Source organism: Eutrigla gurnardus (assembly GCF_963514095.1).
Source record: "Eutrigla gurnardus genome assembly, chromosome: 7".
Taxonomy (NCBI): Eukaryota; Metazoa; Chordata; class Actinopteri; order Perciformes; family Triglidae; genus Eutrigla; species Eutrigla gurnardus.
The window spans coordinates 14,071,952-14,091,726 of NC_139921.1; the positions used below are offsets into that span (position 1 = coordinate 14,071,952).

The following is a 19,775-nucleotide window of genomic DNA, read 5'->3' on the forward strand; positions in this document are numbered from 1 at the left end:
CAAGTTACAAGTAAATAATAGGCTAATGTTAGCCTGCTGGAAGTATAGAGGGAGAATCCCCTTCTTTAGAAACATTTAAAACAACAGATAGCTGAAAATCCCCAAATTATCATACATAAACAAACATAAAAAAGTGACCAAACCTTTAGTAAAAAAAAAAAAAAGCATTTTTCTGTTCAATTGTTGACAATATATATCACATTTTGGCCTGTACTAAAATGATGGACTTTGTGAACCTGTAGATCAATGGTTTCCTTTTTTGCTCGTATCCCATTGAAATCAAGCAATGTGGATGTGTGACTCCCATCGCTTTATCATTGTCGTTTATCATATTGGTACCAGAGCAATTTTCCCACTTTTCAATGTTCACAGTCTAAAGGAAATCTGCCCACAGTGATTTGAGAAGAATCTCTCGTCTCCCCGTAGTCCTCTCAGAACTGTCTTGTGACCCCTTTGGGTGATCTTGACTAGTAAATGGCTATGCAAGCGCATCATTAAGTACATTGTCATTTATACCTAAAGTCATTTGTGTATTTGCACGTTTCCCTTCCCTGCCTCCACCCTGAGACCACAGCGAGAGGAAGACGAGAGAGAGAGTAAAGGAACATGGGATTTGGGGCGTAATCCTGTTTGTCCACCGGGTCACATGCTCTACAGAGTTGGGATTGTCGGCTACAGTCTGGAAGTTTATTCGAGGGACAAACAGCAGTCTAATTGTAATTCCCTCTGGAGAGCAGTCAGTGTCTCCTGCTGAATGCTGGAGAGGAGACAGGTTGCTGCAAGATGATAATTGAAAAGAAAGTGGGTGGTCCTCTTTGGCCCCCATGGCCCTCTGGGACAGCTATATTGAGACGCCTGCGTGTTCTGGAGGGGCCAGATTACAGAATGTTATATTTGAAGAAACGATTATGTCCTTCTGGGCTTAATTTGACAGACGTAGCTTTGGAGTGGTGGCTGTTTCTGTTTTCTTTTTCCATTCATGTCGATTGGTGTGTTTGTGTGTGTATGTTTGGGTGTTTGGCGTTGGATCATTGCCCCCATTAACTAGTTCTGAGAGCATTTTTCTATTTTTTTTCTTTACAAGCATGTTTAAAGCGTCCTTGAATTTTCCACAGCCAATTTTTTTACTTGTACAGTTCCTGGCACCCCTTTGTCTTTGTGTTTTATATGTTTGCAGCATGCATGCCTACTAATCCCAAATTAAAATAATGCACTGGCGGAATGGTGAGATTGTGTCTATAAAAATAAATAAGAGAGATAACTATGCCCTAGCCAACACAGAGTGATCTTATCCATTGCCTACCTTCATTGAACTGCTCTTCAGCGCTGGCCCTTATTAACCAGTAATCCGCAGACTGGCAGCTGGCCATTACTGTGGCAACGGTGAGCTGGAAGAAAACTGCTTGCTAGTTCAAAAGTAAAGAGGACTGTTGTGAAGGACGGAGATGAACTCCTTTGTCCTGTAAATGTGTCTTTTTATATTTCTGAATACAAAAAAAATCTATTTCTAACTCATTTTCACTTCAAATCCTTACATGTTTGGAGGTGAAGATTAAATTTGTTTTATGCCCCCTTGATTTTTTTTGTCAGCCGATTGGAATCCATTCCAAGGATGGAGTATAATTATATCATGCTTGGCCTTGGCCGATATAACAGACTAACGGAGGACTACAGGAATATTTTGAATGGTTTACAAATCTCTTATGCAGAAGCTTTTCCTTCATGTCTTGGAAAATATTGGTTATGATGTTTTCAGTCAGCCATTTCAGTTGAGTTGACTAATTTTCCCATTTTACTTTAATGTTTTGGATCATTCACAAGGATGGCATTCTAAACTCTTTGGAATAGAGATGCAAACATTTGACAATTATTTTTGGTGACTAAAATGTGCCACATATTTTGTATAAAAGCTTCCTTTTTGGGGGAATTCCTCACATTACAGTAATAAAAATACATTACGTTTCTCGTATAATCATGTGTCGCCATGGTCTCGTGTATAAGTAGAAAGGTTTGTACTTGAAATGCTTCCTTTACACAGGCTGTGGCTTATTGCAGGTTCAGGTGCAAAAATGACAAAACATCCAAACTGCACCAACACATTGTGTTAGACACTGATGCTCTGTGTGTCATTGTGTCTGCTGATACATCATGTTTTTGTCAACAGTACAAAACAGAAAGGGTTTAAAATTCAGTGCTGTTAAAGGAAATAAGGGCTATACAAATAAATGTAGTGTAATGTGACACAGGCTCCCACACATGTCTCTACACATGGCAGCAGGTCATTTCTCCAATCTCTCCTGTCTAGGATTCTAACCACAGTGGTGCCTCGGTAGGGGCTTTCAAGGCTGTAATAGATTTTGGAATTGGCTCAACAAATTTTCTTAAAGAAGAGTTTGTGGGACTTAATGAGGCATAACTAATGGAGGTCCCACAATCATCAGTGCCATGCTGGAAGCACCATGGCAGGACAGAGCAGCCATTGATTCTTGCTTCAAACCTCTTGAGTTCCTAATCAGCTTCTATGGTTGTACGTTTCAGGCCTGACAAACCTATTGTTGGCCTGTGTCACTGGAGGTCAGTAGTTATTAGTGGCAACTCAAAACAGTTTCTCTAACTACTTATGAGCGAATTGAATAACATGCATAGGGAGACTTGGAGGGGGGATTACTGGTCCGGCCGGCGCAGGAGAGAATGTGACATGGTTCTCTAATAAGGGATGCACACACACACACACACACACACACACACACACACACACACACACACACACACACACAGACACACACTCCTAACCTGCCCCCCCTCCAGTACAGACATCCGTGAATACTCTTCAAAAGGTTGCTCTGGCCCTGTATTAGCAAGTCAGCAATGGTTTATAATTGTGTGTGCGTGCACGTATGTGTGTGCATATGTGAGTTCATGTAGGCGACAAATCAAAGGCAACTGTAAAAAATAAAAAGTGTTTCATGTATTTAATTTCATGGAAATCTATTAGAACGAGAATTGCTTTCCAAGTTTTATGACCTTCTTGAATTGTTTTTTTTTTACTCTGTAAGAAGAAGATTATTTTTTTGCAGGCTATTTTTTTCATCTAAAAATGACTGGAATTAGGGAACTTCCTGCTTCCTGGGGCATTTGCAGACTTGTAGTGACTCATTCTTTGGAAACCAAACAAATCCAGCGGGCACAGGTTCGTCATAGAAAAGAAAGATTGTCACAATACACTAATTAAAATCTTGCTGCGTGTCTCTCAGAACTTGCCAATTCAATGCATTCATTCGTGCAGAGAAATGAAAAGAGCCTTTCCTAATCATTGCAGATGGGGCAAGATTCGGGGACTATTTTGAAAGGGAAGAAGGAGGGATTAGGTGGTGGAATGTGTGGAAGTACTTTAGATACTGACTTAATAACTGTACAGCATGTCTGTCTATGTCATATTTTATCATACAAAATAGCATTAATAATACAACATCCTCTCTGTAGAATGTGGCCAAATGATTCTGTCTTTAGCTGTGTGTTTTCAGGAAAACATCTTACTCATCCAATATATTCCACTCAGAAACTAGGTCAGTCTTTGCTTTTAGCTTTCTGTTTAATTCCTTTTTTTTTTTTTAGTTTAGACCAACAACACAAAGCAATCCCCCCTCCTACTGCACCGACAAAAAAAAAAAAAAATACTGAACTGTGTATGATGAGGGTTATATGTTTGGCCTATTTCCGTAAAACCATCCAATAATGCTAAGCCTTCGCCAATTAGCACTCTCTAGTTTGCTAGGTCGCCATGGTCAATTGAGGAACACATCAATAGGACTTGAAAAGGTTCCTCTGCGATCAGACCTTCTGACATATTAAGTAGAATAATGGGGAGGAAGAGAGTTGGGGGAATGCAGACACTGAAGCAAGGCTTTCTTCTTAATTCACATTTCGCAGTGCAACCTGTAATTACCTGAGAAGAATGGTCTAAACAAATCTTTACATCAGTGAAATAGATTACCCTCCGCTTCCTGCTACGGTGCACATGGCATTGAGGCTGATTCCAGCTCTGATGGAAATATCAGCTTTGTGTATGAGATAATTATTTATTTTTTTTAATATTGCATATGTTTTTATTTGCTTGCATTGTTTGTGTTTGCTGCATCTGCATGCACCTGGACATCTATGTGTGTGCATATGTGTGTGGGTGTGGATGTTCTGCAACTACATTCAAAGTAACACATAGAATCCTCATAAAAAACAACTTTCCAGACAGAAATGATGATGCCAGCACCAATTACAGTGCCCAGCCTGTCTCATATATCCTTACAAAGAGAGGTACCCCCCAACAATCCCGGAGAAGCAACAGGCACAATAGGAAGTGATTACCCAGCATAGCCTATTAGTGCGCCATAACTATGGCTATTGAAAAGAGAAAAGAATGGTTTCACCTCCACTTTCGTTTCATGTGGCACACCATCAAAACTCTTTGTTGACAGCTCATTCACAGACTCTATCAGGAGCACCTTGCATTATTAAAGTGTATATTATGGAATGCATTTCTCTTTTTTTTGACGCTCTTCTTAAACTCCTTTCTGATGGAGTTGTCGTGCTCAATTCCAAATGTCAGGTGCATTTTGGCTCTGATGTTTTCTTCGAGTGTAGGGATGATAGCGCATATACATACAGCTGCCAGGTATGTGAAGGGGTTGGAAATGGGGGCTCTCAAGGTCTCCATTGAGACACACTGATAGCCATCATCATCATCATCACCATCGCAGGGTGTCATCAGCAAGGGGATTGACGAGTAATTTCCAACGTGTTTAAATGACCACAGGAAATGAAATGTTAGATCCTATTATCAGCCACTGCTGGTGTAAAAAAAGGGTTTGGAGGACGGAAGCAAAGGGGACACTGGTGCTAAGTGATGACCTTAAACACTTTGGAGTTTGTTTGTACAAATCATTCATCTTCTAAAGAGATTGATCAGAATGAGGCTCCTGTGTGTGTGTGTGTGTGTGTGTGTGTGTGTGTGTGTGTGTGTGTGTGTGTGTGTGTGTGTGTGTGTGTGTGTGTGTTGTGTGAAAAATAAATTGTGGCAATGTGCTGCTGGGTATTTTTGAACATTGGCTTACAGCGAATTCATCAGAAAATCACATGAATAATGCTTATTTAAAATCAAAAGAAGACATGAACACTTGCTTTCTTTGAAAAATGTTTGTGATATATTTTGTCAAACAATACAATTATAACAATAAATAGGTTTGAAATAAAGAATATTTAAGTGAAATGTTTTTTGAATAACTTAAAATATTGCAATGAATTTAGATAATAGTAGCATATATATTATCTACAGGGCGCTAATTGTGAATGTCAAAAACACAAACTGACACCCATCCACTTTCATGTTCAAACGCAGTTTTAAGTAAAGTCAAAAAAAGAAGAAGCGATGTTTGAAATGTAATCTAATTTCATCCAAAAACAATAAGAACTATTTTTTCAAAGTTAAATTATGAAGCATACTTCGTATTGGATTTTTATAAGTGATGTGAACTGGACCTTTATTTAGATAATTTAACGATTGAACCCTGTGCATACTACTACTACTACTACTAATAATAATAATAATAATAATAATAATAATAATAATAATAATAATAATAATAATAATAATAATAATAATAATAACGTAATTACATTGAATGCAGCATTATAATATCGTGAGGCCTGCACTCCATTTCTTTAGCAAATATATTCTTCCTTTCAACAATTGGTAGTAATGGTGGGTTTTATGGGAGCTAGCGTTCACAATAAAATTGACCAATTACATTGCGGCAAAACGAACGTCTGGGCCTATTAAACGCAGTAAGATCAATATGTCTGAGCTGTTTGTTAAGGAATTAGTCATATTCACATATGAATGCATACATTAATGCCATTTATAACCCTGCTGGAAAGTGTTAGTGGTTTTTAAAACGGTGGGTTTCGCAGTCTTAGACTCCTGCAGACATATTCCATGAAAGGCAGCCCTCCAACATGTCACCTGAACAATGCTGGCTCCCTCATCGACCTTGCTTTCCTGCTCAATTTGGTCTCAATCACAACATAATGAAAATGCACTCCAAAACAGATCCCTTTAAAAAAAAAAATTACTTCATCAGGAATAGCTCTCACACTTCAAGGTATTTATTGTTAACGTTCACTTGGTTTTGAAACATATACAGCAGCCATCACGCATTTGTTCCTTTTTAACTTACAAAAGAATAAAGAAAACATAGAAGTGGACGCAATAACGATTATTATACATTTAAACGCATTGTTGTGTGTTAGCCAAATATACAAGTCCCTACTTTATTTAATAAGTCTAAATGAATACATTAGTTTACAATATTAATATGATAAAATACCAGGTTATCACCGTAAATAAGGAGGGGTGGCTTAGCGTGGACTTCAACCTGATCCCACCTTTCCCCCACCCCAGTGCGAACTCAAGTGAAGCTGCATTCCTTTTTGTTTCAACAACAGAGACTACGTTTAAAACATCATGGGGAGGGTCCAAAACATGGATTACAAAAGGTCCAGAAACGGCGTAATTGCTTTAAAGGGCAGCTATTTCTGTAATGTTCAAAAACAGACTCCCCTCTCAGAGATGTCAAGAAAATGTGCCCTGATCAGCTGGTGTGCCTTTTTGTCCCATCAAACACCAAAGGGCCCCGTTTTTCAGCGTCCATATGCATATATATATATATATATATATATTGCATACTCTTACATTGGCGCCGCTCATCCGCAGGTTCACATTGAAAAAGTGGAAAGTGACAGTACTGTATGTGTACTGTACTGTATGTCCTACCACGTTCTGCCGTAGAGGAGGTTTGAGCTGACCATGTTACTGGTGTAATCTACAGCAGACGTGTCTATCTGGGCCATGTTGAGCTGGCTGTGCAGTGATGGGGGGCTGGGGGACATCTCCTCCAGCTCCAAAGCGTTCACCTGCTGCTGGCTCTGATGCTGGCTGAGGCTGCTGGTCGGGGATGCGAGCACAACTCCGGCCCCGTTCTGTTGCTGGCTCTGTTGCTGGCCCTGTTGTACTACCTGTTGCTGGTTCTGCGTCGGCGTGTTGGAGCCGTTCTGGCACGGTTTACCGTCCTTCACCAGAACTGGCACGGCAACGCGCCTCGGGGACTGCGCCTGCTGCTGGCACAGGTTACCGTCCTGTTGCTGCTGCTGCAGCTGCTGCGTCGCCTTGTCCTTGGCCTGACGCTTCATCTTGTACCGGTGGTTCTGAAACCATATCTTCACCTGGGTCGGCGTCAGGTGGATCATGCTGGCCAGGTGCTCCCTCTCGGGCGCCGACAGGTATTTCTGCTGCTTAAACCTCCTTTCCAGCTCGTAGACCTGAGCCTGCGAGAACAGGACGCGCCGTTTCCTCCTGGGCGCAGCGTGCAGGACTGGCATGGATTTGGTGGCGTCCGCCATTCCCGAGAGACCCCCCATGCCGCCCATGTTCATACCTGTGGAAGGTCCCATGAATCTAGAAACTTAAAAATATACATACATATACATGCGTTCAATAAACAGAAGAGGAGAACACTGTTTCGCCTGAGGTATGCTTTATTGAATATTGGCTGATAATTATTGAAGGTGAAAAGCTTTAGTTTAACAAAACACATTTACATTTTGTAATAATAATAATAATAATAGTAATAATAATAATAATAATAATAATAATAATAACAACAACAATAATAATAATAATAATAATAATAACAATAATAATGAAATATCTAGAACTTGCTTTTAAAATTTGCCCATGCCAATTATAAATAAATCACGTCAGACTTGAAAGAATGATCTCCTTTTCAGTGTAGTCATAAATGAAATATGTCTTTAAAATAGTGAACATAATTTGCATTAACTTTGTATCGTTAACTTCCAAACAAAAAATATATTATTATTATTATTATTAATAATAATAAAAAAAGCGATACATTTACTCTACCGCGCTTTCCTCTCTCGTTCCTTAAACGTCAATTTATCTATTTAAATTCCTAAGAAACAAAATAACAAAAAAGTGTGAAATAGGAGTATATGAACTTACTTGTGGAGTATCTGGGATCGGGGTTGGCGCTGTACCACCCTGTTGCTGCTGCACTATTCCGCATGCTTTCCTGGTACGACGGGAGGTCTCCCATGTTGCCAATGCTTCCATTGCAGTATCCCCCCATTGCGCTGTGGGAGAACTGGGAGACGGTGTGCGGCATGTGGTAAGTGGTGGCCACGGTGGCGTTGTGACCCATGGAGTGCTGTTGCATGCCGGTCTGAGACACCTGAGGCTGTCGGTAGGCTCCCAGTGGAGAGGTTAGGTTCCCTGCGCCGTCCATGCCACCAAACTTCTTGTAGGTCTCCTCGATTGGACTCAAAATATCTGTCACTGAAAAAGGCGTAGTGTGCTTTGGGCTCAACGACATGATTCAGAAAGCAGGTAGGTTTTTTTGTGTTGGAGCAGATCAACCGTGTTGTTGTATCGGCTCTCTCCTTGGTGGATGTCTACGTAAGAGAGTGCTTGTAGAGCGCCTGAGATCCTATTGATCGCCTTGGAGAAGGAGGCGAGCCCAGGGCGCTCTTAGCCCGGGTTTATTGGAGCCAGGAGCCAGGTTTACGACAAAACACAGGGGGCGGAGCAAAACTCCTAAAGCAGCAAACAATAGTCATTGACATATTAGAGACATAATTCATGAGGATATCACTTTGCTTTATATTAAGTTATATATGCGCGCAACACGACGTCGCATATTTGTGATTCTGTCCTTTCTGACAACTATATAACAGGTGAGAATATCCCATATGTCCTGCACACCAGCTGATCCGACCACATACGAATACTTTGCGTCAGTAGGGAATTCCACTCTTTCTAGAAACTTTGAGAGCACTTTGAACAGACATAAGGACCACCGAGTATCATCAAAGAGGCGCAATGAAGTTGTATGAGCGGCTCATTTATGCTTCTTGAGCATCATGTTGCCCCACCAGAAAGGGACAAATAAGATCAAAATAACAAAATGCTGAAAAGGGGGGGGGGGCAGCTTGTGAGTTTATCACCACCTCACATTTAATATCAGGCATTTTTATGCGTAATATTCGCCATAACTGACCAGTTTTCCTGACGCCAAACAATGCAAGACAAATATCTAATTGTGTATATATCTTAGAAAAAAATAGTGCAGCTGACTTAATGAAGACAATGTTGGAGACAATATTGTGAGCCTCAAACACTCGAGTCTGGTCATCACGCACTAATAACACTTCGGAGTCTTGACCTGACATTGTAATCTCTGAGCAAACTGACTGGCGCCAGGGGAAGAATCAGAGGAAGGGACACACAACGGGGTCAAAAGAGAAAAGAGCTACTACAAATCTGCAATAATGAACAGCGGTTAATGTAGCGTCCCATTATAGACTAACGTGTGTGTCCTTTATCGATCTACAACGAATTATTGAGCCCGCATCTCACAAGCATCTAGTAATTGAAATTAATTGCTTATAAGCACAATACTGATTATATTTGTGTGTGTGTGTGTGTGTGTGTGTGTGTGTGTGTGTGTGTGTGTGTGTGTGTGTGTGTGTGTGTGTGTGTGTGTGTTTCCATCACTATCAACAGCCGGAGCAGGTGTTCTGTCGTTTGGGTTTATGTACGAGACGTGTTCCAATCTTCCTTTATTGGAGGAATGAAACACTCGTCTCCAAGAAGCCACTAATGTAATTTAGCATGGCATGGCAGCAAGTAGCTCCCTACCCCTAATTGAGCAGTTGAAGACGTGACATGGTCAGCCATCAATTAAAGCGACATATCAAGAAGGCCAATCTCCGGTTCAGTTGGTTGTGTGTCTGTAATAAATCATTCTTCTTGTGCATATTCAAGTAATCGAATCCCCCCCCTTTTTTTGTGTCCTCGGGTGTCTGGATTCCGCAGAGGATTTGGGTGGAAGTGGACGTGATTGGCCGTTATTGTTGTTGAGGTAAAGCAAACAATGCGTGCGTATTCCAAAGTCAGCTGCAGTTGACAGCGAAGTGGAGAGAAAGAAAGGGAAAAAAACACATCACTAAAACTAAACATGTGTTGGAACCAAGGGGGTTAACAGATGTAAACCAAATGCGCTCAGTTCAAATAAAAGTCCTAATTCCAAACAGAGTAGCCTATCAATAATCAGAAAAACACCTTTCTTAGAATAAATATTTCATACCTGCAATTATTCCTGAACACGTCCAGACCCCTGTGCACCTTCTCCGGTTCTTTTAGCGGCGGCAGCGTGGCATCTTTTCAGGGCGAAAAAGAAAAGGTAGGCCTCGGACCAGACCTCTAACATTATGTAAATGAGGCAAACCTCTCAACCTTGTGGATTACTGAGTCAGAGAGCAGGACCCTGGTCCACAGACCCTCCACATTAGGATCCCATAAAATCTGGAGCTGGTTGGCTGCATGCGACGTGTTTGAGGGCTTACATTCCACATTAATATAGTTGTCCATCGAAGTTAACTTTGTTCTCCATCCAGTGGAGATGATGCGGCCCAGACAGATGGAGCGGGATACGCGGACGCGCCAAGGAGCTATGAAAAAGGCCCGGCAAAGGTTTGTTAAGAAATCGGACGCATTTATAAAGAAAATAACATGAACAATTGCTAAACTGTTTTGATGCTCTCTGCGTTAATAGTTATTGGATCGAGCTTGTTTTTATGTGTAGGCCTACACGATACACGCAGCGTGTATGAATACATGCTGACGAATATCATACAATATATTCATTTGAATACGTCTGCTCTGACCCTTGCCACCCTAAGGAGAATATGTGGAACCCTGGTGGCTTCATGACGAGGAAACGTAGTTTTATTCCCAGAATTACGCACGAGACGATTTTGTCTCGCCTTCTCCTGTAAATATGCGCTTTAAAAAAAATCTAAATAAAACGATGCTCTTTGATTGACAGCTCGATTACCAAACTTTCTTAATAATTTCAATTAAACAATATTTTACACGCTTAGAAAATGATGAATTGCTAACGTGCAAATGAAATTATGCAATAAAAGTGACAATTAAGTGTCCCATGCGTGCCAAACATTACGCGCCACCAGTGGCTACATCCTCTGCTATTGTGTCTAATAATGATAAGAATTATTGTTGCAGTCCGGGCTTCCAATGAGGTCACGTTAACCAATTTCCCAATACATTTAAGTGATGTTGACCACAACACAACAACCAATTTATATAGTATAATAATATAGCATAATATATTTATGTTAAACAGACAGTCTTTATTCCAATGTCTTCATCACCCCTCAGATCAGCTCAGCACAGCAGATGGACCAACGCGCCTGGTCACTGAAGTGCTTTTCTCCATCTCGTCGTTGCTGGTTCAATACCCTGAGAGATGTGGAGAGATGGCTTAAGGGCCAGGGTCCTGACCTGCAGCCTCAACCACACACCGGCCGTGCACAAGGTGCCAAAAACCTTTGGATTTGTTCACTCTCGCAGGCCTTTTTAACTTAACTGTTTACTTTTTTCCCCCACGAATGCGATTTAAACGGATTCCAAAACTATTCCGACTTTACAAATTTATCCTCGGATGATTTTTTTGGGTAACAAATAAAACATATTGCCACGTTAAGATTAGATGATAAGTGCCAGTACACACAAAATCAAAAAACATGTAAAATGTTGCGTGCATAATTCACCCACGACCCGTGAGCACATTTTCCCTTTGTCTTGAGCCCCTCGGTGTAGTTATTCATTTTAAAGGATTTCTTATCAGTACAACAGCGAATTATTTAAAGAAAAACATTTTCTCTCGAAAACGGTTCGAAAGATGCTAGACTTGCAATGTGTTGTGCTTCGAAAGAGTGTGATTGATGTAATCTTATGTCTGAATTTGATGAGAAACATTAATATCCTCAATTAGAAAATAATTCAAAGCTATGTGTCTTCCAAGCCGTGCGTGATAAATTAGCCTATTGTATGTGACTGGAACAGAAAAGTTGTCTCTTAGCCTATTTTAAAATATATACATATTATCAAATAACCCCCGGGCATTATTACGCACGAAATGAATGCGCCAATTTACTATTACGCGAAGCAGAAAGACCCCATTTTGACATTTGGATCTTGCAATGCCTCAAATGAATTGTCTTCTTCACTCCAAATTTAAGATCTGTATTGTGGCTGAAATGGTTTTTGGAGAAAATCCCGCACCTGCAAGTCAGCGTCGCACCGTTTAGATCAAATACTTTCTCTCCTCTTAAATCTCCGAGCAGTGTGCGAGTAAAAAGCGGGCAGGTGCATATCTTTCAGCTGCACTACTTGAAACGGTGCGGTTCCTCAGCTAAGTAGGTTAAAGGTCCTCACAAGTGGAGAAAGTATGTGACAGGACTCTTGAAGACCGTATTCTTCTGCAGGAGTTTGCATTCATTCACAATTAATGTCGCTTGATGGACGAAATGATGCTAATAGGGCGCCAAAAAACAGAATATGGGCTTTTTAGGTGGATGCTGACCATAATCTGACAGCAGGGGGGGAAATGGTAGAGAATTTATTTTTTATAATAGGATTAGTGTGTTGACGTTCTTTAAGTCTCACTGCGTAATTTGCAGCTCTTCATTTACTCAGCTAATCAGACAGTGGGAACTACACTGTTGGGGGAAGGCTATATCCAGACATGTTGCATGCAGGCGGGAAATAGTTTTTTTCCACTGGAAACTGGAGCTTTACTTTCTAATAGAGGGCCTGTTTAACTACTGGAAGCAAATAGTGAAAGTCTCTGGGTGGCCTGAAATTGGTGCTCTTAAGATACTAACATGGAAGGAAACGCATTCACATGATACAAAACTGTTCATGGTGCACAAAAGATATACCACCAATATAGAACGTTTATGACGTTCCACTATTTGGAAATATCACCCTCTTCTTGCTGTAAGACCTGCTAATTGATGATGTGCACTGCAGACACTCTTTCACAGGGGAAAAGGCTGTCAATGTCAGTTTTAGTTTGTTCAGGCAAATCAGCTGACACTGCACAAATGCAAAGACAAGACAAGTGTAAGGAACCTTAAACCATGTAAAGTAATTGTGTTTATCATGATTTATGTTATAATCAGAGGCAGAGAGAAGTACAATAAATCTTAAAGCTCGATTCTGTCATTTTGTTCAGACTGTAACCCAATAAGCTCTCAGGTTCTTATGATCAGTTATAAATAATGTTCACATCAAATAGATTAATTAATAACGGAATGCGTATGAGATTTGGTGATGGCGGGGGAAAGAAAAGGGAGACCTCTCCAGGTCTGGAAGAGCTTTAGCCTCCTGTACATTTGAGGTACCGGGGTTATGTGAGTGCTGCTGTCCTCTCTGTTGTTTTGAGTGGCAACATTTAAGCATAGCTGCTCTCCTTTGTAACAACAATAAAAATGTTTAAAAAATAAATAAATAGAAAAAAGCAGATCAATGCATGTTACCAATGTTCCAAGGGTACCTGGTTCGTCCACTTCTCCGCTGCATTAATTGTGGCAGCAGTGAGGGCAGGTAAACAAAGCTGTTGGAGAGTCTGGTTGTGACTCAACCACGGCTCACTCTAGCTTTATCACCCAGTTACTCATATGGCAGAATCTCTCTGCCAGTCTTCCTCTGCATCGAGTTGCCCTTGGCAGTCAATTGTTATGATAAGATGAGGCCTGTTTGATGACATGTCCTGAAATTTATATACACAAATTTGCTCCACTTCATTGCAGAAAGTATATGTGTGTGTTCAAGTGCTGGAATTATAGATTCAGGGATGAACTGTTTTTGTTGTTTCCTTTTTGTCATCAAAGTGCAGTCTGTGCTCTTCAATGACAATAGATAATTAGATAGATAGTTTGTCTGTCTTACCATTAGTTTGTTTAGCATCACAATAAAAGCAGATTGAACATCATTATTTTATAAAGCAGAGTATTGAAGCTGGTTTATATTAATTCTAAGAAAACTGTGCATACATTGTTTTGGTAAAGTGACGTTTTAAAGGAATATGTGTGCATTTACTTTATTCCAGTTCCTTAACTTTTGCCAGGAATTTTGAGTTTTGAGCTGCAGATGTTTCACATCATCATGTGTGGTTAAAGAAATTATATTTTTAGTTATGAAATGTGTTTTTACACCTGAAATGCATGCAAATAGCAGCAATCTGTATCAAGTGTGTCCTGATGTTCATTTACGTGGCTTGTTTTCATGTAATAGTCAAGAGATGCATCTTCTAATCAAAAGTTTCAAAGCACTTTGAGTGCCGAATGTGGAGACGGAAACTTTTTTTAAATGGCTTCACATCTCAACAATGGAAATGTGAACAGAAGCTGCATATTTTTACCTGCGTGTTTATCCCCACTTTGGGATGCTTTTATCCAGTAGGCCACCTGACAGCCTACCATTATTTAGATGAACACAAACACATCCCAAAACTACTTCAAACTCTGAATGTATTGATCCTGACAGATACCAGCACTCAACACGTGCTTCAATTTAGAATATAAAGTCAAAGCCCAGTTTTTACTGTGCGGTGTAACGAGATCGACATTTTCCCTTCTGCCCATTTTCTTTTCAGTAATTCAACACTGCCTGAATAAACTGCTACATGGTGAAGGGATAATCTGCATTACTATAAAAATATAAAAAAATATATAACATATATAATCAAAAATATCAAATAATGTATTGGTATCTTCTAAATTAGTGTAACATCATATTATGAATGCATGTAGTTATTTTTGCACAGTTTATTCTGACCCTGAATGTATCTGAATATTCATTGCAAATAGTTATTTATTTGTATGCTCTATTCATAATTATCTTTGCCACCTAATTTCTGTCTTGTGTGGTATGGATTTATATTTGAATCTGTCACAAAACAAAACAATATATTCATAAAATTATGTCAAATGTATCATTCATATTAAACTGTTGTTGTGCTTTATCTCAACATTATTTTGTATTGAAAATATTTAGGTTTTTAAATTATATTCATTTTAATTTTCTTTTCTGTAACGGTAGTCACAATCATCAACTGCATACCTTCATAAACGAATTATTTGTATTTGGAAAATCATTTTTGAGGTCTTGAATCCATTGTTTATCAAGATTATAGCCTTAAAAAAAGTTATCATAAAAGTGGGACATTGTTTTTAATGCCTTACTCAAGGCATGCACAGAATTAAACCAGCAATCTTGCATTCATGTGACTGGTGCACCAATCATCAGCTTTTTTTACAACAGGATTTTAGTTAGAAATTCACAACCTGTTTTTATTTTGTTATTTTTAAGGAGAAATGTTATAATACTAAGTGCAAAGTTGGAAAACTGTATTTCTTATATAAGTAGTTGATCATTCATGTCACAACTAAAGCAGTAATCTTGTATAAAATGTTAACGTCGAAATATAATGCCGATATGTCATCTATTCAGATTGTGCCTTCTTCTAATAATAACATCCACATCCACCCCATCAGATTATTCACATTATTTGTGAGCAACGTCCTGTAACATTCTTCCAATTTTTCTTTAGTGGCCATCAGAGGAACTACATCAAGAAAAAAAGTTAAGATCACTAATGTCCAGTCATAAGAATAAAAAACTGCAGCAACAATATTTTGTTTTTCTTGATAAACTGTGATTGAACACAAGCACATCAGAGTGGAATGCATGATGAATGAGATATAAGATATATATATATATATATATATATATATATATATATATATATATATATATATATATATATATATATATATATATATATATATATATATATATATATATATATATATATATATATATTTAAGGAGAGCTGGTATTTGTAGCAGATTGAATTTAAGTTGTTCATGTGTGTCAACTAAAAAGACCAGTATTAAACTACAGAATACTAAATGATAGTGGCTTAAGTTAGTGAGACAAATCCGTTTTGAGGTATTTCTATCAATGAAGATACTTCTTAAAAGTAACGTGTATCTTTCAATCTGTTTATTCAAAGTCGTAGAAGAAGAAAAACAACTATAGCTTATACAATTACATCAATACAGGAGGTGTTTTACAATTCTACATTTTTGAAAGGTAACATTATATACTTAGTAGAGTAGACTTTTTATTATATTTTATGGTTTATTTTTAGTCTTAGTAAATGTCTTATATGTTGTGCACTTTATTGTTTATTGTTTACCTTAGTGTTACTGTATTATCTTCTCTGTTGTGCTTGTGCACTTTATCTCACCGTGGGACAGGGAGAAACGTTCTGATTTCTTGTATGTGTTACATGGATGGAAATGACAAATAAAAAGTTGATATGAGTTGATATGAATCAGAATCAGAATCAGAATTAGAATTCCTTTATTGTCCCTCAACGGGGAAATTTGTTTGCCACAGCAGCCAAAGGACAGTATGTTACAAGAAACAGAATAGTAATAATAACAATAGCAAATTAACAATATAAATTAAAAAATGTAAAAAATAGAATAGAAATAGAGTAGACTTGTTATATACATATAAACAGCTATTTCTTTTTTCTTTGTGATGAGTCTTCAAACACGACATATTAGCCCTTGGGCTGGTCTGTAAATGACAGGAGAATAAGATCTGATGTTAATTTCAGTAGTAAAGGTTTAATATGGAAAGTAAATCATATAATTTAGTTTTAAAAATACCACGTTTAGTGTTGATGTTAATGTTGAGTAAATAATCTTAAGTGTGATTCTTCACTACCTATTTCATGATAATTATGTAGTTATTATTTTACGCTTTGCGGCCAGCATTTTAAATGTCTCAATATAAGATCATAAAATATTGTACAATATAAGAATGATCATAGGGTCTGCAATCTATGAGCATTAATTGTGGCAGCAGTGAGGGCAGGTAAACAAAGCTGTTGGAGAGTCTGGTTGTGACTCAACCACGGCTCACTCTATCACCCAGTTACTCATATGGCAGAATCTCTCTGCCAGTCTTCCTCTGCATCGAGTTGCCCTTGGCAGTCAATTGTTATGATAAGATGAGGCCTGTTTGATGACATGTCCTGAAATTTATATACACAAATTTGCTCCACTTCACTGCAGGAAGTATTTTTGTGTGTTCAAGTGCTGGAATTATAGATTCACGGATGAACTGTTTTTTTACAACAGGATTTTAGTTGGAAGTTCACAACCTGTTTTTTTTTCTCTCTATATTTTTAAGGAGAAATGTTATCATACTATGTGCAAAGTTGGAAAACTGTATTTCTTATATAAGTAGTTGATCATTCATGTCACAACTAAAGCCGTAATCTTGTATAAAATGTTAACGTCGAAATATAATGCCCATATGTAATCTATTCAGATTGTGCCTTCTTCTAATAATAACATCCACATCCACCACATCAGATTATTCACATTATTTGTGAGCAACGTCCTGTAACATTCTTCCAATTTTTCTTTAGTGGCCATCAGAGGAACTACATCAGGAAAAAAAGTTAAGATCACTAATGTCCAAAGTCATAAGAATAAAAAACTGCAGCAACAATATTTAGTTTTTCATGATATACTGCGATTGAACACAAGGACATCAGAGTGGAATGCATGATGAATGATATATATGTGCACTTTATCTCACCGTGGGACAGGGATAAATGTTGTTTTGATTTCGTGTATGTGCTACATGGGAGGAATTGACAAATGAAAAGTTGATATGAGTTGATTTGCTTCTAGCTATTTCTTTTTTCTTTGTGATGAGTCTTCAAACATGACATATTAGCCCTTAGGCTGGTCTTCAAATGACAGGAGAATAAGATCTGGTGTTAATTTCAGTAGTAAAGGTATAATATGGAAATAAATCATATAATTTAGTTTTAAAAAGCCCACGTTTAGTGTTGATGTTAATGTTGAGTAAATAATCTAAAGTGTGATACTTCACTTCCTATTTCATGATAATTATTTAGTTATTATTTTATGCTTTGGGGCCGGCATTTTAAATGTCTCAATATATGATCATAAAATATTGTACAATATAAGAATGGGCTGCACGGTGGTGTAGTGGGTAGCACTCTCGCCTCACAGCAAGAGGGTCCTGGGTTCGATTCCCGGGTCGGCCTGGGTTCCTTCTGTGTGGAGTTTGCATGTTCTCCCCGTGTATGCGTGGGTTCTCCGGCTTCCTCCCACAGTCCAAAGACATGCATGGGGATAGGTTAATTGATGACTCTAAATTGCCCGTAGGTGTGAATGTGAGCGTGAATGGTTGTTTGTCTCTACATGTCGGCCCTGCGATAGACTGGCGTCCTGTCCAGGGTGAACCCTGCCTTCGCCCAATGATAGCTGGGATCGGCTCCAGCCCCCCCGTGACCCTAAATACAGGATAAGCGGTAGACAATGGATGGATGGATGGAATATAAGAATGATCATACAGTCTGCAATCTACGAGCATATTTCTTATGTATTTATAACATTTTTCACAAGCACTCAAATTCTATTCAGGTTTTAAAAAAATCTAAAATACATCATTTGTAACTAACAATTGAGCTTGAAAGGTGGAATAATACAACTATGTTAAATATTTATACATTGACATATTTTTGAATTTTACAACGATATATTTGCATTAGAAGGTATTTTATTATGTGACTTATGCAATTTTCCCACATCCCACAGATCCCACAATTCCACTGTTCTTCTTTAGACTCAAGAATCTTGGGAGTTGAAGGAGGTGCATTTTGCATAAAACACAATATTCCTAAGTTTGTTCTCTTCTTACTGACTGAAATGCAAACAGTGAAACCCCACACCGGCTGACCTGTTTTATATTTGTTTTTCTTTATTGTTTTATTACTTTCGTTTAAATCCCTTTGTCTGGCTCTCGGCTGCTACACAGTCATAACAAGTGTACCTGGCTAATGGCTCTCCTGTTTGTTGGTTTTGTCTCGTCGTGTTTCAGTGGTTCTTTCTCTCTGGAAGGATGTCGGCTCTCTGTGCCTGGCCATCCCTGAGGACGCTTGATGTCATCTTGTCTACCTGATCATTACACTACCTGCTCTCCTCCACAATGCTGCCCTCTCGCTGCTCCGCCACTTGAAATGCTTGGCTGGCCTCTTCTCTGAAAACATCGTGAAATTGTGTGCTACAATGCTGCAGACGGTTCCTGCTCTCTCCTCCCTCCAGCCATGTGTGCAGGAGCCAGAAAAAGATTTCTCCACACGGACGGCTGCTGCTCAGTCAAAGGGAAAACGCACACAAAGCACCCTTCAGCCGCCTGCCTCCACTCACCTCTCACAGCTTTCCTTTATTGACATTTGTGGTGTATTATATTTTTGTAGATATGCATGAGTTACAGTATTAAACAAGTCCCATGTGTCACCGTAGGAAAAGCACAAATATCAATAATACAATGACAAAATTCCATTTGGCTGCTTTAGTTCCAGGGTCCTGGTATGATGCATGCTGGCCCGCTGTGACAACATCATTGTTCACAATATTCGTAGCAGCTGTGCTTTTCCTCTGTACAACGTTGAGTGTAACATGAAAAATGTCAGCGCTTGCAAGCATAGGTCACTGTTAAGATGTCCCAACAAGAACACTGCTAATCAGAGTCTGTCAATGCTAACCAAACATAATAATCCATCTGTCATCATTCATGAAAATAATGATGGAAAAACATTTGCCTCAACTTTAACAAAACGCACTCGGAGTGAATGCATTAATTTCATTAAATGTCTCTTACATTCAGTTCAAAGGGAGTTTATGATCCATATAATACAGGAACAAACAACAAATGT

General features: G+C 38.8%; 1 protein-coding gene across 2 annotated transcripts; it reads right to left on the bottom strand.

Annotated features, from left to right (window-relative positions):
* Positions 1-6,822: 6,822 nt before the first annotated feature.
* nkx2.4a (NK2 homeobox 4a) lies at positions 6,823-8,547 on the bottom strand (the record flags this gene model as incomplete). 2 transcript variants are annotated; one of them, XM_084013578.1, is made up of 2 exons in its annotated part: positions 8,075-8,547; positions 6,823-7,487 (listed from the first exon to the last, which is right to left on the bottom strand). In XM_084013578.1, exons 1-2 carry the CDS (start codon positions 8,442-8,444, stop codon positions 6,823-6,825), a joined length of 1,035 nt encoding a protein of 344 aa, XP_083869704.1. In that variant the 5' UTR covers positions 8,445-8,547. The 2 variants fall into 2 exon arrangements, with proteins under 2 accessions (XP_083869704.1, XP_083869703.1); XM_084013577.1 differs by having other exon boundaries at positions 6,823-7,514.
* Positions 8,548-19,775: the final 11,228 nt, after the last annotated feature.